At 38.2% G+C, this 18,145-nt stretch overlaps 1 protein-coding gene across 1 annotated transcript; it reads right to left on the reverse strand.

Moving 5' to 3' along the window:
• Positions 1 to 495: 495 nt before the first annotated feature.
• Positions 496 to 18,013, reverse strand: cers6 (ceramide synthase 6). Its single transcript, XM_079666689.1, has 11 exons — positions 17,251 to 18,013; positions 16,164 to 16,269; positions 15,934 to 16,064; positions 10,950 to 11,007; positions 6,912 to 6,962; positions 6,715 to 6,807; positions 4,294 to 4,422; positions 3,910 to 4,016; positions 2,674 to 2,830; positions 2,474 to 2,497; positions 496 to 1,644 (listed from the first exon to the last, which is right to left on the reverse strand). The coding sequence occupies exons 1-11, from the start codon at positions 17,418 to 17,420 to the stop codon at positions 1,462 to 1,464; spliced, it is 1,209 nt and encodes a 402-aa protein (XP_079522815.1). The 5' UTR covers positions 17,421 to 18,013; the 3' UTR covers positions 496 to 1,461.
• Positions 18,014 to 18,145: the final 132 nt, after the last annotated feature.

Here is an 18,145-nt window from a genome sequence, read left to right on the forward strand (position 1 = left end):
TAAAAGCAACCAGGTGACATTGAAGAACATTAGTGTCAACCATTTGTAGTTTATTTTACATGCTGAATGAAAGTCTAATTTTAACTTTGTTTAAACCGGTCTGGGTAACAACCCCTTGGGAAAATATCTCAATATCTAGCAGCTAAATGCTCCATAATATTATTACTCTACAACAATTAGCTAACTGTGTCTGAAATAACACATTGATAGCTTTAACTGAACAAAACCAAAAGTTGTTGGTACAAACAGAAACAAGAAGCAGAAAGACACTAAAATGGTTGGTAGAGCTCAGGGGAACTGCAGAGGCAAGGATTTGTCGGTAAGTCATATGTTGTGAGTATACAAATATTATTTGCATTTGATCCCTCATTATTTATGGGAGAATGATCATATTTAATTCATTTTAAAATTCAAATTCACCCTCAGGGTTTCATAAACAGTGTTTCTTTACAATTATTGAACAAACTCAAACACATTTGTAATCTTCATGTTTTTTTTTTTTATTGAATAACTCAAACAACTCATGTCTGCCTCGTAAGAAGACAAATGGCCTTTTATGAAATGCTTACCAGAAATGTATCAGAATACTTAACAAAATGCTTTAATAGGAAAAACAGCATCTAGCCATATCTGATGCGCACACATAATACTGTTTTTGACATCTCACATACAGTTTAGTGAAGAATGTGTTTTAAAATGTGAGCATCTCACACATTTTGGCATATCTTTGGGGGTGTAGCTTTAAAAGTAAACCCAGGTCTTTAGCATTTTGCTAATACTCGTCATGATGTGTGGTATGAAAAACAGCCGTATCATTCAAGATTATTTTATCTTTAACACTAAACGTCAAAGTAAAATAGATGCATCACCATCTGCAAAATATATTTATAAAAAATAAATAACATCAAAAGACAAAACATAAGAAAAAACACACCCCCAGTATGCCAGACTACTGTATGTTAAAGTAGCATGCTTACACCATTAAGTGAAATGCTTTTATTCATTGGCTAAACAAAGAGTGGGTTGTACTGAAAGGAATGCTTTGATATTTCACTGAGTGCAGTTTGATGCAAATATATAGATAAAGAGATTCAATTGAGCAAGGAAATTAGTAAAGAATGAAATTGATAACAAAACTGCATTCACTTCCAGTACTAGACAGGCAATGTTGTTCCTGTCCACACACACACACACACACACACACACACACACACACACACACACACACACACACACACACACACACACACACACACACACACACACACACACACACACACACACACACACACACACACACACACACACACACACACACACACACACACACACACACACACACACACACACACACACACACACACACACACACACACACACACACACACACACACACACACACACACACACACTGATGGATGGTGTCTGTAGCATGGCTCCAGTGTTGTGATATCAGATTGGTCAGTGTTCGTCGGGATATGTGGCCCCTGTCAGGTAGCCGTTGGTCCCGTGATTTTTGTTGGTCCCGTTGGCGGTGCTGCTGCTGCTGCTGCTGCTGCTGCTGCTGTGTTGTTTGTGATTGGCTGGGGGAGTTTCCTCCTCATCAGAGCTGGACTCGATGTCGCTGCGGTCGTCTTTAGACACCTGCAGAAATAACAGAGGGTTATTGGAGATTAGATTTTTCTCATTAAAATTCCTTTCTGTGTCAGCATCTGCAGCAGCCATGTGTGGCGGTAGTACAAATGGGCCTTTGTGTGTCCAACCAGTAGGTGTTGTGCCAATCAATATCAGGCTACACGCTGTACATGACATTATTGTGGCTGCAACTTTATTGATCAATCTTGCAGTCCAAATGATTGCTTTATTTTGTGTGTTTTGTTTAAGGGTATTCTTAACTGATATCCTCTTTGTTGATTGCACTTATTGAACGTTGCCTTGGATAACACTTTCACCTAAATTAAATGTAATCTTGTTTTATGTCAGAAAATAATCAACATTATTATAATCAAAATTTCCCAGCATCTGACTGTTTTTTTTAAGTTTAAATCCTTAACATAAATACATTACATTTACATAAAAGAGAGAGGCAGCAAAACCTCAAATCTTTTCAGAAAATGTCTGGCAATTTGGCTAGATAAATAGATGCCAGTAGATGCTGGGATTTCCCCCAAATAAGTGAACATTTGAGCTGCTAGTTGCACTAGATAAAAGGGGGAAAGTGAATATCTGTCCAAAATGTTATAGTAATATGTAAAATATTTAGTAAGATCTTTCAGCCCTGAACAGCGTTGTTGAACTGACAAATGCACATTAACATACCTGAAGCTAGGCTGCAAGCATATGCAATGATTAGATAAACAAACTGACAGAATTATGATTTATGAAACGAATACATGGCTGCCCAAGACATGAAATTAATCTAAGCGCACAGTACAAGAATGTATACATGATGTTCCCTTTTGAGGCTACTTACATGCAACGGATTCCATTTTCCCACCTTGGCGGATGCAGGTAAGCAGAAAGAATGGAAAGGGACAGTCAAAAGTGGCTATTGACAACACTACACAGTATTTATTTATGAACTCGCAGCAAAACAGCCTATTATGCAACAGCAGGTATAAGTGGAAAGATTATGCAGAGGACTTGAAAGAGGAGCCGAGTGTAATGACTCACCTTCCCTTTTGAGATGGCTCGACACGCTGTCTTCACTATGAGGTAGGACCAGAAGGAGTGAAGCAGCTGCAGCGAGATCAGAAGCAGGTTGAAGACCCACCATGACGGGTATGGCCCTACAATCTCCCAACTCTCGAACAAGGTGGTATTTAAAATCCTTCAATGGCAACAGAGGGAGAGGGAGATAGTTAACTTGATGAGTTCAATTAGAAACACAGAAGGGGGTAAAAGTGCTTTCTCTTAACAGGGTAATTATAGTACAGGTAAACAAACAGAAATGTGTGCGTTCGTTAGCAAACCTGTGCAAGTAGTTTATAGTCCAATTCATGGAACAAATCTAAATGTAATTTAAATTACTAATTGATTTAAAAATCAGAAGCCTGGTTAAATATATCCCTGAGACAATTCCTTCAAATGACTGTCTGTGAATCATCCTCTACTGAAGCCATGGCAACAGCTTTACAGTAATGACAACTTTATTATCGGTGTGATGGGGGTTCACTGAAACGTAGTGTAGCATAGAATGAAACACAGGTGTGGAGCTGTGGGGTATTGGCTAAACCTGTTTTAAGGCTGTTATACTAATTACAAGCACCTTTATTTCAGATAAACCTGAATTATTGACAATAAACTTGAATCTAAATGCCTTAAATATAATTTGTATGCTGATCGAAAATCAATGGTATATCAAGAGAAGCAGACACCTGCAGGCGTGTTTTCACACTAAAAGGTGCGATAACACTGCCGCTGATGGCTTTAAGATCACTGCTGTGCACACTTTCAAGGACTAAGACTGATTTGTGTTAAGAAATAACATAAAACCCTGAAAGAAAATAAATGTAAAGCAGCAACACAAAATGCTGAAAGATCCTTATCAGAAATAAAACCCTTTGATGTTTTAACAATAAGATGAAAACCATAATGTGTTGCCTTTCATTTGCCGTTTTCTTTGGCTTTCTTCAAGGGGTTCAAGCTGCTGTATCCATAGTAACTATTACTTAGCAACAACATTCACAAAGTGTGTCTGCAAACCGTTGTGGAGAAAGTAGTTAGAAAAGCACTGAAATCTTTGTGGCACTGACAAGTCACATTGGGGATGCCAAAAGTACCTGTGCTGCCCATGTGTTTAGGTCTCTGACTGTGACTGTATTATAAATGACAGGCTAACACTATTTCAGTGAAGTCGGACTTCAGAAAGATGCTAACCATGACACACATATACAGAATTGCACTTACCAAACAGGATACACTGCCAGTCTGGAGCTTATGAAGATAATTGCAAACATTGCAAACAAGAGGTTGCACAGTATCTGACATTTGGCATAGTTTGCCATTTTGGCAGCCTTCGTAGAAAAAGAAAAGAAACAATCATTAATCTTGGGAACAACTGCTTGAAAAAACTCTCAAAGTATGTCTAAAATGGATATCTTTGAAATATCTAAAAAAAGATTTTAAATGGTTTCCAACGAAGAGCATGCACTGTGCCTGTATGATTAAGTGTTTCATGATGTACATGATATTAGACTGCAGTTGAGTTTAGATAAAGCTAAGTAAACTCACACACCCAACCATGGCCAAACTCTCCATCCACAGGCTTTTTGTTTTCTCACCCATCCTCACCTCTATTAGCACGTCGGCTGCATCGTGGAGACACATGACCAGCGCTCCCACTCGGGCCATGTTGTTCACGTAGGAAAAGGTGATGAGGGAGATTGTTGCAACATGGTGCAGGAACATGATCAGGAAATCCTAGGGACAAAGTTGTCAAGGAAATGTCACACAACTAGAGTAAGCACTGCCTCGTGGCTGTTTGAGTCACTGCATGCGGTTCATACTCTAGTGCAGTTCAGATGTGTGATTGAGTCAGACGGACGTGACTGCACACACCATAGCAGTTTGTTATTGCAGTAATACATAATAGTTTGTACTTAAAAACGGCCAGGCAACTTCTGACGACTGAATACTGAGTAACGGCCGCATTGTGTGTACGTCATGATTGTGGATCAATGTCTTTTAAAATAAAACCTTTGTCTTGGTGAACTGTGTTCGTCATGTACAACTGGGATTGGCACAGCGCTTTAAAAAAGGTATTAACAGTAATGATAAGCCAATGATTAATACCCACAAAAGAAACACGCCCTCAGTGTCAGAGGAATGACGAACACTCCGTGGTGATGCAAGTGTGTGATTGGATTACGTGTTCACTTACTGAATGTGTTGGTCATGATTTATATTGTGACAAACTGGAAAATAGCCATTTCTAAATATGTTTGACATCTGTGGTGGGGGAATCATTCAAGACCTGAAGTAAAACATACTCCATACAAACAAAATTAATTTCAATTATGTCATTATTACTGATGCATTAGTCAGAAAGCAGTATTTTACTGTTGTAGTTGGTCATGGTGAAGCTGCCTTTTAGTGATTGTATATACTGTATGGTAGTTTTTATTTATGACAATGTATTATATTTTATAACCACATCATATGTAGAATTCTATTTTCATTTTAAAGTGATTGGTAACTTTAGATTAAAATAGGTTATGTTAAAATACAATAGAGATACTCATGTGTAGTATAGTACTCGCAGCAAATGTTCTTAGTTACATTCCACCATTGTTTAAAAATGAATCAAATCTCAGTAAAAAGATATCAAACAAAAGGACATTTGAACCTGAGCTCGCAGTAATCTGAAACATATTGTATTTAAAAGTCAAGTATACAATAATAAAGCTTTAGTCCTGTCTTGTCATTTGGTTTGGGCTTGCCTTGAATAAACTCCAGGAGACTAGGGGTGCAGACAGGTGGCACAGGGAGGCATTCCTCTAGCAAATCTTAAGAAATGCCTCAGCTCAAGGCAACCAGAACCAGTCCAACATGGTGACAGCATGAGGAGGGAGATGAGAAGGAAGAGTAATGATGCAAGATACAGAATGAAAGCAAGGCAAGAGTGTGCAGGGAGAACATACTGGAATTGGCAGGGGATGCAGAGGACCTCCTCAGTGTAGTGCTGTGCATGAAAAAACTGAAAGGAGAAACAAAAACAGACAACATGCCAACAGTCAACAAAGAGATGACAGAGTGAAGGCATACACAGCATGGCATCGTCGGGGCTGCTGCGAGTGCGGTGAGTGAAGTGTTGTTGTGGAGAGGGGAGAGCTGGGATGGACTGGAGACAGGAGTACGATCATGGCTGGAAGGCATGCAAATTGATACTTGATGAACCAAATGTGAAGCAATATTCATGACAAAAAAAAGGAGATGAAAGTGGGTTGAAGAATTTTTGAACAAGCTGATCTCAGTTCTTAGAAACCCTGACTAAGTTGGACATCTGGAACTTTATTTAAAGTACACAGTAGTGTGTGTATACATCTGATTGTAAATAAGAATGTAAAGTTAATGTCAGCTGGAGCAGCTTACTGGAAGCACTTGTGAATAAATTGTGAAATAGTGAATATAAAGATGAAAATACTTGTGCTACTGTGTGTGTTCTGATCCATGAAATATTTTAGGATTAAGAATGAATGCATCATAAAACGAATCCTCTTTTCTATTACTTTTCTTTCAATGAAGAATTCTTGCCTGGGATAATTATCTATACAAATAAAAGACTAAACTTGAAAAACATCATATTTGAATATTTTCCAACACCAAACATCACGTATGGGATACAAGAGCACAATATTTTTGCTGAAAAACTTTACACAAATAGTTGAGGGAGTTTATGTGAAGTTTAACTGAGACAATTTCTGAATACTGGAAAAAGTGTTAATCCTTTATGCCCTCGCAATATTATGTTATTTCACACATCAGTGAGGCAGAAAGCAAATATGGTCACAAGCAAATAAAATGATGTCCCTTTTTTGCGACGGAACTACTTACAATGGCATAAACAAAAACCGAAATGAATAGAAATGTCTGTATCCATCCCAAAATAAGTAATTTAAAGTGTCGTATTTTGCATTACTGTAGATCTTTTTCTACGTTTCATGTTATTAGAGATGCGTGATGTATGTCTTGGTGTCTTGCAGTCATTCTTACCTTCCTCCTGATGTCTGTGAATTGTGAAAAGAATAAGGACAGGTAGAAAGACAGCTCCAGTATATAATAATAATGGATGTCCACAGTCAGTGGCTGCAAAAGACGAAAAGCAACAAGGTTAAAATAAACATTTGAGAAGTGGGTAGTAAGTAATCTTGCTATGATATTTGAGTATGGATGTATTAAAATCCTTTTACCTGGTAAGGGTAGTTGTACCAGCACTCTTTAGTGTTCCAAAGCCATGTACTCTGCAGAAAATAAAAACAAATTAAGTTAAAAATCAATCGTTTTTAACCTAAATAATATAAAACTAATAAAACAAGATAATAACTTAAAGTGACAAAGGTTAAGACACCACTGTAAAACAATTTGCTGTGAAAACTCCGGGGAGAACGCTCCAAAGACTAAAATCCCTGACAACATCTCATATGTTACATTTTAATATAAAGCCTAGAAAGAGCAGGCTCCATTAACAACAATATAAATGCAGTGATAGGCTGTTCCCACACATACAATTGGAGCTAGTTCAATTTGTAATTTCAGATCCAACACATAAATATCAATGTGAACAATGAACAATGAAACATTCCCTTGATGGATTCTGAATTAAATCAAAGTGGTTTCTAAAATTCTGAATAACTTGTTTGAGAGATGTTTTTATAGTGCTTACCCTGCTATAAAAGGAAGCTGGAGTAAAAAGGAACAAGGGGGTGGGGGTGGTAAACCTCATATTAGTTTATTATTTATAACATAATGCCATCAAGACAGCAAGAGAAATGGTAACTATGATACATAAGAATGAGTTAAGCAAACAGTGACCCATCACTGTTACTGAGTTTACGTCTCCTGCACTCCTATGCAGAGTAGACTGCTCTATTAATAAATCCCACGGAGACTGGAAGGAGCCTGCAGTGGGGATTGCCAGGGAATGAACTATTTTCACAAAGTGCTTCATCATGCAACTTGTGTCTTTGAGAGATTTTTGCTATGGCCTTTCCCTACTCTGCGATTACACCAATGACAACAATGTGTGTGACTAAAACTTCTAAAAAAAGGAGAGCTGAACTACGCAGACATTGTGGTGACATACATGAGATTATTGAGTTCAAATAGTTAACATTGGCGCAGAATGAAAAAGTTAGAAAAGTGCTTTGAAAAGAGCACTTCAGAGATAAATGTTGAGTCAGGGCTACCATAATTTTTAAGCCTGCATGTAGCTAACATTAGCCGTTTAAGCTAATGTTTTTGCTAGCGGACGCAGAGGATAGCCCATCTAGAATAGTAACGTTCAATGCAACACTGCAGTTGGTTGGGTTTTCTATCTTAGAAACAAAATAGTCCTTCAAAAGGTTACAAACCTACAGAACTGTCATTTTTACTCGTTTTGGTAGTTATTTGGGTGTTTAGCTACAAAATACAAGTGAAATGTAAAGCATGCTAACTTTAGGCGCTAACTGAAGCGTATATCATTATCACAACCGTAGCCTTAAAGCCGCTGGAAGTAGCCTCATCATTATATAATTTAGACATGTTTTATTAACACTAAGCATCTTTAATTCAGTATTTTATGAGTATGTCCCAATGCCCATTTACCAATAAGTTTTCAACACCATGTTAATCTCAATTGTTGTTTTGCAGCAGACATTAAAGTAACCCTGCACATACTTCATGGATGACACCTAACACAAACAAACAAATATTGACTTCCATAAGCAGACAAGCACCGTAAAAAAAACACAGTTCATTCCTGAGCGCTACTGTCAGAGGTGGGGACTTGAATCGAGTCGCATATTTTTTGACTTGAGATGAAAAGACGAAAGTCTGATGAAAGACTTGACTTGCCTTTGACTTGGTATTCATGACTTGAGACTTGACTTAAGCTTGAGATAGATGACTTGAAAGGACTTGACTGTTTAAAATTAAATATTTGCGCACAAACCTGGCAACCCACTAGAAGGCAGGAGTCTCAGTTAACATGGCAGCAACATGTTTTTACTCCAAAAATAGTGAAGTTTGGATTCAAGGATTATTTTGTCGATTCCGATAATAAGAAGAGAACAGCGGTATGCAGGGTCTTCAGCATAAAGATCAGTGACACGACCACCACAACATCCAACTTCATTCGTCACTACAAAAAAAAAACACAGAAAGGTGCGTGCATGTGTTGTGTTAGCTAGAAAGCTAACGTTAAGTTTAAGCTACGTTAGACTTGGTTTCAAATCAATTAAGCATTGCAAAGAGAAGACAAAACGGTAGATTAAAACTAGAACTGCCAAGGGATTCATTTTTGACTAACCCTGATACTGACGGGCTGTCAGGAGAGAGAGAGAGAGAGAGAGAGAGATGCCTCGTTCATTTCCCCTGTGTTATTATCAGAAGTTACTGTACACTTTTGAATAATGTAGTTCATCTACTTTTAGTAGTTTGTTTAAATGTTTTAATTATGTTGTTTTTGTTTGTAGAAGTGCATCATTCCTTGATTTATTGTAAAATGAATCTGAACTTTTTGATCTGTTATGGTGATATACTGAAGCAATTTCTAAATTAACCCAATTAACTGAGTTTTAAATCATCCTACTTAGTTTATAAGGAAATTATGAAGAGGAACAAATTAAATGATTTGAAAATGATATATATGTAGGTGCTGACGCTGTTGGCGGTTCTAGTGTTAACAGAAATTTAAATTAAATATGTGTAATGGCAAATGCCATATATGATTTTCTTAAAGGTCCCATGTCATGCTTTTCCGGTTATTACCCATCCCCTTGTGTGTTATGAAGGTTTTTATGCATGTAAACGGTCTGCAGAGTCAAAACCCTCAAAGTACACCCTGTAGCGAGTAAAACTCTAACATAGAAAATACCTCCCCAAAACGCCTCGTTGGAGATACGTCACTGTCCATTGATTCTTCCGGGTAACTCATGATGTCATGCGTTACCCGGAACCAAATGGCCCAAGCCGCTACGTTACGTCTGCGGAGCCGTTAAGTTAAGCCCCCGCTGATTGTTCCAAATTGACCAATCCACAGACTTCGTCACACACACACTCAGTGCAGGCAGCTCTGCTGATCTCTCCTCCCTGGCTGCAGGCTGATAACAGACAGTTGGGATCGAGGCGAAATTCTCTCTGCAGACCCATTCTCACAGCGTTTATCAACCTTTTTCTTACTCAATATCAAGCCACACTTATTGTTTTTACTTCGGCTGTGACTTTGTGTGTGCTCAAGGTGAGTGTGGCTGTGTTTCGCTGTCGCTAAACAAGGAAACCACACCTCCATGGAGCTCAGTGCGATTCACAACGTCCCGACCAATCAGAGCACACTGTGCTCACATTGAGGGTGGGGGCTGGAGCTATTGGAGCTACAACGAGCCGTTAAAGGCAGAGAGTGAAATTCAGTGAATACAAATAATTTACAGAGATGCTGTATGAGAAACCAAAGTGGTTTTTTAAAATTGCACAATATAAATCTATTCTAGTAGACTTCAACAATGGAATTATGATCAGTGGAAATGGCCATGACATGGGACCTTTAACTGGAATTCTGCCTTTTTTAACAGACTTTTTGATTGAGTCCTTGCTATATTGTCTGCAGTTCTAGGGTTAATATGAATCTAATATGATTGTCATTGGTCTAAATTAGATTTCAAATAATTAACTGTGTATGTAATGAAGATCATAGTGTGGGTTAAATCCATTTTCATAACCACTGTCTTTTAACTGATTTAAATGCGGAAACTGGGCTTATTCATCAGAATTTCGTATGACTTGACTTGACTTGCTTGACTCTCACCACAGTGACTTGGGACTTGCTTGATACTTGTAGGTCAAGACTTGAGACTTGCTCATGACTTGCACATGTAGGACTTACTCCCACCTCTGGCTACTGTACATACTTTGAAAAATGGATTGCATATTTAATGAAAGGCAATATTTAGCATTGGTAATGCTTTTCATTATCAGCTCATTTTCTGCTCTCCTTTCCTTGTATGATCCATTATTAAAGACTACTTTTTGCACTAGGCTTTCTTACAAATTGCCTTAAATGAGTTCCATACACCATCCATTTACTTGCCAGCCTCATGACTAGGCTCTAACCATGCGAGCAACCACAACATTTCCATGCTTGCCATGAACTTAATGTGAAGTAGAGAAAAATTGATTTGAACTCAGTGACTCATTCTAACCTTAAGTCATAGCAGCACTCTGGTGCTCATCTGTAAGTAAGGAAAACTTACCTTTTTAAGGAAACGCACTCCATAAGTAAATATGTATAGATAGAATGTAAATCTCCACCTGAAAGAAATAAGGAAAGAACATATATATATATATAATTAAATATACATTTCAAAATGTTCAACATTTAATTTGTTTAGATTTGCTTGACAATCTTTTGTTTTTTGGCCATAACTGCAGTGGTATTAGTAAGCTATGGGCTAATGTGGAGGGCATGCTCCTTAAAATGGGCCCTTAGCTGCGTGCAGTGTGTGTTCAACTATTTTCATTCAGCTTTTTTTTCTTTCTATTTTCCAATTAGATTTCTCATTTTTAATCCATACTATAATTTGGGATTGAGATGATTAATTTATAGAGAAAATCAAAGTGTCAATCTGCTAAAACCAATAAGCAGGTAGTAATACAGCTGCATCACATCCTGAAGTCAAACAACATATAGTAAAAACACAAGTTTACCGGGGATGTGAACACAACTTGTGGTATCCTACTTTTGTACTTCTGTTCCTACATTCAGCACACTGTGGCTCAGTGTGGCTGTCATGCCTGTAATCAAAGATTAGAAGTGGTGTGAGGTCCTCTTATTTCCTATCAAACTCTAACCGGGGTGAGTCACTGAACCTTCCAAATTGTGAGTGAAAAAGACAAGACAGCCGAAAATGTCCCAGCCCATCTTGATCCGAGCTTTATATAATCCTGCACATAATGTATAGTAACTACGGCAACACAATGGTAGGGAACGTTATAATGAGGTCTGGGCTTACAGGCAGAGAAGAGAGTGCTTCAGCTGACACTTCAGTGATCAAAGCCTTGCTGAGCAGGGTGATGTGCATATATATATATACTGTATATATACTGGCTTATAACAGTCAGCAACTGGGAGGAAGCATTTAAGACTGGTCTAATAGCAAGCCCCTTAACTACACATCACTGGAAGTTGCATCAGACGATACCATGCGTCTCTTTAGGGAACAAAAGCTCATTTGTCTTTATGGCTTGAATTGGAGACCCCCTGTTGGTTTATTTTGTATTGTCAGAGCATTTCACAAAATAGATATGTTTAGAATTGTAGATAACATATTTTTTCCTATGGGAGCCTTAATTCTAGTATATATAAAACATACAATTCTGATTACAATGCAATAGCATTCAGGGAGAAAAACTGAGGAGGCACAAAACAAAGCTTCACTTCTGGGACATCTGATGACTCCCGTGGCAGTGACAGAAGCTGTATAAGCTGCCATGTGAGACGAGGTTTTGCATACTCAAAGGTCGTGCCGTGTGGTTTTTCCGGCTGAACTCAAATCAAACACATTTTGACATCCACAGCCTCCAAACACAACATGACACGAACAAAAAGAGAACAGGATAAATCAGCTTCTCCGTGCACGCACAACAGAGTTAGTCATTTTATGAGAATGTTTGTTCAAGGTTTTCAGTTGTAGCTCCGTAATGAATGCTGGAGAATCTCCAAGCATGTTAACACAAGGCCCATGGAGACCAATATTAGCTGCTCTTTGTGCTTGATCAACACTATTGTAAAACCAAATTAACTAAATTAAAGTCTACCTGGCACACAGTAAAGACTGTTGCATGGCAACTGGTTCATCGCGCCTGCAAGAGTCTGTTTCAAGTGCTGTTGAATCGCTGTTATACATGTACAATCACAATGACTCACACCTTGAATTCCCGTGAATAGTTTTTCTTCCCCAGAGTCAGACACATATGTTCTTTTTTGTCATTGTGTGCTAAGTTTCTTTTCAAGAAGTCTTGATTAAGATATTTTAAATGTTAAGCGTATTATTATCATAGAGCTGCCGTTTACTTCCTATCATTATTGTAGCAGAAAGTAGCTAAATACACTTTTACAAGCCGGATATTATCTGTGGCTAGCTAAATGATGTGTAGTGTTTTAATGAATTTGGCCTGTACACCAACTAAAAACTGTAGGTAATGTGGCACAATAATAGGAGGTTTATTTAAAGTGCTGTGGTACATGACAGCATATTTTATAATAGCTTGAATACATGAATGAACCATTCACCATATAAGATGATCATCTATATATCATCACTAACAAATGTAGCTGTTTGCAGAAGGCAGCAATTGTAGCGGGGTGGGGGGACTTTGATTTGATTAAAAACTCAGAATGAGCACAGGTCTACTTTTTGTAATAAAATGATATCAAGCGGACAATGTTTGATCATTTAATTCCATGTTGTCACTTTTCCAGGTTGGTAGTCTGAGTACCAGCTGGCTGCAACTATTTCCATTTGGATGCTTTAACATCACAATTAAGTCATGAAGCTCACGCTTTGATAAGCATTAAGTTGTGCAAAAACCTTGATATATATTTAGTCACTGCCTTTACTCCCCAGGCAGTAATGGCTGTTCCTTCCACCTTTGTTTACTCGTCTAATTTGCGTTTATCACCAGGCCTCATCAAAAAAAATCTAAATGAAAAAGCTTGTTTATAGCCAGTTATTTAAATGTGGTAAAAGATGACTGCAACTAATTTAAGAAAAACACGGGTGTGGCTGTCCTCCCTAAGAACACATGTTAATGGCTCATCTCTCAGCTGTCTTATAAAAGTTTTGGCTGAACACAAACAAGCTTATTAACTGCCGGCTCGGTGTCTGCCGAGCTGCCTTTAGAGAGGTGTACAGGCGGAAAGTTATGAAAATCATAGACCCAACATATCAGTCACAGGAAAAAATAAGGAAAAGCAAGAGCATTCACTTTTGGGAAATGCAGTTATTTTCCTTCTTGCTAAGAATAAAATGAGTAAATCTGTTTTTTGTTATTAATCTTCTCTACTAACTCTTGGAGAGGAAAGGGAATTAATATATAACAATTCCTTAAAATATCAAATATGGTTGTAATATATTATATCTGAAAAAAAATGTAATCTAAAAAATCTACATCAAAACCTATTGAAAAATATTGTACATCATACATTAACTGAAGCCAAAGATAGACATTACAAGATCAAAATATTAACTACTTTAGTAACATTAAGTTTTGTCAAAGAAATACACTGTATATCTTATCACATATTACATATCCTATTTATGTTCTTTGTACTCAGTGAAGTAGAGAAGAGAAAGGATTGAGGAAGATGAGATGAGACAAGAGGGAGTATTGAGGACATTCAAAAAATGTTTCTTCCTCAGCCCGCCCTGACCAACTGATGAGAATAGGGACTTTGAGGTGAAACTACCGGTACACTGAAAAAACTGTTCATATTAATTTGTCATTTACTGTAGTATCATGTTCAATTTTGTAAACAGTGGTAAACACCTTTTAATCTGGATATGTTTACTTGCAATGAACCTGTTTTAGGACATTTTGGAAAGATTTAAGGTTTCTGTTGTAAGAGAGAGGTTACTGTGGATGTCTTGAAAAGCAAAATCAATACTTATACTTGTTAGAATTTTCTTTGTTTTATGTACAATATATCTTGGGAAAAAAGAGGCAGTAACAAAAGCTGGTAGAAAAACTCTAAGCAGGGTCTTCATTATTTCCAGGCCACATGTGCACTGCTCTTCTCTCTGCTTGCATAATGAAAAGACTAGACAACAGATCAGCCATCTGAAAAACTGATAGACAAAGAATGCTATCAGTCTGCAACAGCTGTGCATGAACGCCTAATTACAGCACCATCGCTGCTGGAAGGCCTGAAGCCAGACGGGTTTGGAAAATTGCACTGTAAGCAAATGAGACAGTATACTTAGCCAAACTACTGCAACAGCCTAATATCTCCTGCAGTCAATTATGCTGCATGCTGATGACGGCTTTGCTACAATTGTTACTTAGAGAGATAGAATGCCAGCTAATCATGTTCAAAAAGCTCAAGCAAGGAAACAGTTTATTTTCAGATTCCTGTGTGATGTTGTAACAGGAGTCCAGTGGTTTTACCAGCCAGCAGTGTTGTACTGAGTGAACAGCAGCCTCAGGCGGAGCAGAGGATGTTGGCTCCCTGTGTCTCAAACTGCCAGATTGGCTGTACTGGTGTCTGACATGACTGTGCTCTGACAGCCACGCTCGCTTGATGGCCTTTAACATCGCACTGCTAAGTAACTACAATTTCCCTGATGGCAAATGCTTTACTAAAGATTAGCCATTTCTCCATTACAGCCTGATAGGGTTTCTTGCCTGCACTGGGACACGTCTGACTATTATCGCACAGCAGCATCAAAACTCATGGGCCATGGAAGATACAGTGATGTTTTAACAAAACTAAATACTATTGTGATCGCTGTTGAAGTTTATGCTTTTGTTTGTGCGTAAAGAATAAATGGTTGGTGGATTAACTGATTAGTCAATCGATTGAGAATGCATTGGCAACTTTGGCTACCTTTGTTTCAGTAATATTTCGGGGAAAAATGCCAAACATCTACCGGTTTCATCTACCAATACTGTGAATTTAGGGACCTGTATTGTTTATATAATACATTTAAGCTGCACATCTGCTTTTTGACAACTATCATTTCTGGTAATTGGCCCATAAAGTTAAAATCTCATTAGCCTAGTAGTTGCTTTTTAATGGATAGTCTACACTACAATGAGGATTTGCTGCTTATCTTTTTATTTATAACATTTTTAACAGAACGTATTTGGGTTATGTTCTGTTGATTTGCAAAAATACATTATTCTGGGACAATTTTTAAGGGGCATTTACCCTTTTTTGATATTTGGTAGATTTGTAAATTATTATTTGTTCTTAAAAAAAGTTTTACATTACTGCCACCTTCCTATAAAATAAGTTTTTGTGGATGAAGCACTGCAGCATTAATTACTTTTCACCCATAGATAAATAGCCAACAAACAAAAGAGTGATACATGACAGCAATAAAGCAGATAAGGTCTTCACTAATTCTTGAGAAATTATTTTTCCTAAACTTTAATGTTATAACATGCATAGAAAAGTGGCTTGCATTTCAGTTAGGGTTTGCTGTATGATAAGGTGTTAAAGCTGATTTTCCTTACATGCTTTCACAGAATCGTGCGAGGGTGCTGGGCTTCTCCTGGTTTCGGCGTTGTCTGAACCAGCGCTGGATGGTCCGCACATCCCAGTCGAGCTGTTTGGACAGACCCTCCAACCTTTTCTCGTCTGGATGCTGGCAAGACAACATGAACACGGCATATCTTAGTTTTCATTGTGGCACACATATCATTAGATAAAACATACAAAATTATGAAAAGAACACATGCACCACCTTGGTTATAGCAGTGAAAACCTTCTCCAGTATAGCGTTGGGTTGTGCTTTCTGTGGCCCGTTGGTTTGGATCTTCAGGCCCATGGCACATGGTCTTGCAATAAACCTGCAATGAAAAATAACATGACATGTATTGTTAGTATTTAGGGATAGGGACACAAGGCATCAGGAAGCACATGCATATCAAAACACTCTTTGCAGGTGCTGGGAAACAGTTGTCACATGGACACGTGCATCTGCTTGTTACCAATTCTTCTTTTACTCTAAAAGGATATGACAATGTTTTGAACACAAATTGTCTTCCCAGGTTATAAATCTTGAGCTTCTCCGGTTGAAAAGTCAGTATCATGTCATCATATCATGTCATATCATAGTGTGTGTATTTCTGATTATCGTTTGGTAAAACACAAGCTGGGATGCAGTAATATGCAAGTTGCTACCAAATGTAACTATCTAAATAAACTGATGTATGCACAATCTCATGGATTTAACACATTTTAACTGAGACATCATGACTGGTGCCTTCACTGTTTCAGCAGATCTTCCCTTTATAAATGATCAAACTATGTTTTTAGGGACAAGTACTTAACGTGTGAGGGGTGTAGTGGGGCCTTACTCAATACTTATAAAAATACTTCTGACCCATATATGCATGACTGTACCATCATGGCTTGATTATTGTACAATAATAATATAAGATGGTCATATCTGGAGCAGTAGAGTGACAACAAACCACGCGGATAAGTAAAAGGAGACGGTCTCCGGCATGGCTCTTTGTCTAAATTCAGGTTTGAGCAGAGAGGACAGTAACTGGATTTGGGCAGGTATGGTAACTTGGCCGCACTGTGAGTTTGTATGTTTGCTCTGACAGATGCAACAGCAGACAGCGCGTAACGCTGCAGGCCTGCAGAAACAAAGATGATCAACCGTGGTGATTTGTGGGCTAACCAGATAAGATGCCATTGTTTAGATAACAGATAGATATACATGGACAGCGGGGTGTGCTGCCTGCATCATCCACCGGAGCATTTCCTCAACACAACAACCCGTACCACAGCCACCTGGATTATCGCGTGCTTAGACCCACCTTTCAAAAACCAGCCGAATCATAAAGATGCAGAATGCTAAAGGACAAGCCAGATACAGGTCCTCGGCTTGCGGGAACGTTGCTTCATCTGTGTTTTTTAAATCAGCCCAGGTTACATTGTGGGGGAGCCAGAACCTCTCGTTCCAAAACCACGCCAAAATACCCGCCATCTCCCTGCAGCAGACACCGTAACCGGGGGGAAAGAGAAGTTGATGGCCCGCTGTGTCCCGGAGGTCTCTCACAGGCGATCTGACCGTGTACCGTGGCTGATGATGAGATATCCGTGCGAGCTGTGCGTCCGCTTCCCCTCAGCTCTCCCAGTGTAGGGAAGTAGACTCAATCAGCTCCTCAGCGGCTGATTGGTGCGTTGAAATGTCAAGCAAAACACTCGCTTTACGTTATGCCGGCTATAACGGCGTAATCAAGGTCAACCACGTTTTGTGTAGCTTATTTAGAGTAACACTAGAAGTGTATGTTTCCTTATGAACCCACTACAGAAGGCTAAATATATTTTGTTTTGTTTTTAAAGCTAGTTTTACACGTCTTGTGGTTATATTATCGTAAGAAAACCCATACTAGCCTGCCATGTGAGGTGTCATCTTCAATGCACTTTTATAACTGAATTCAAACTGATCGTTAATCATTTTTTGTGAAAGTTAAGCAGAATTTATGGCAACACTAAAGCGATGGGCTACATCATGTTGGTAAACAACGCCATCTACAGACAGATTTGATGTAGTTGACCTGTGAGATGGGAAATTCATAAATGATGTGACAAAGTAAAAAAAAACTTTTCTATTTTTAGCATTTGGTATATATTTTGGGCACCACCAAACTATATTTATTAATACATATTTATATTTTAAGGAACCACATAACTTTATTTTTAGTTGTT

The sequence above is a fragment of the Notothenia rossii genome, assembly GCF_949606895.1.
Source record: "Notothenia rossii genome assembly, chromosome: 2".
Classification (NCBI taxonomy): domain Eukaryota; kingdom Metazoa; phylum Chordata; class Actinopteri; order Perciformes; family Nototheniidae; genus Notothenia; species Notothenia rossii.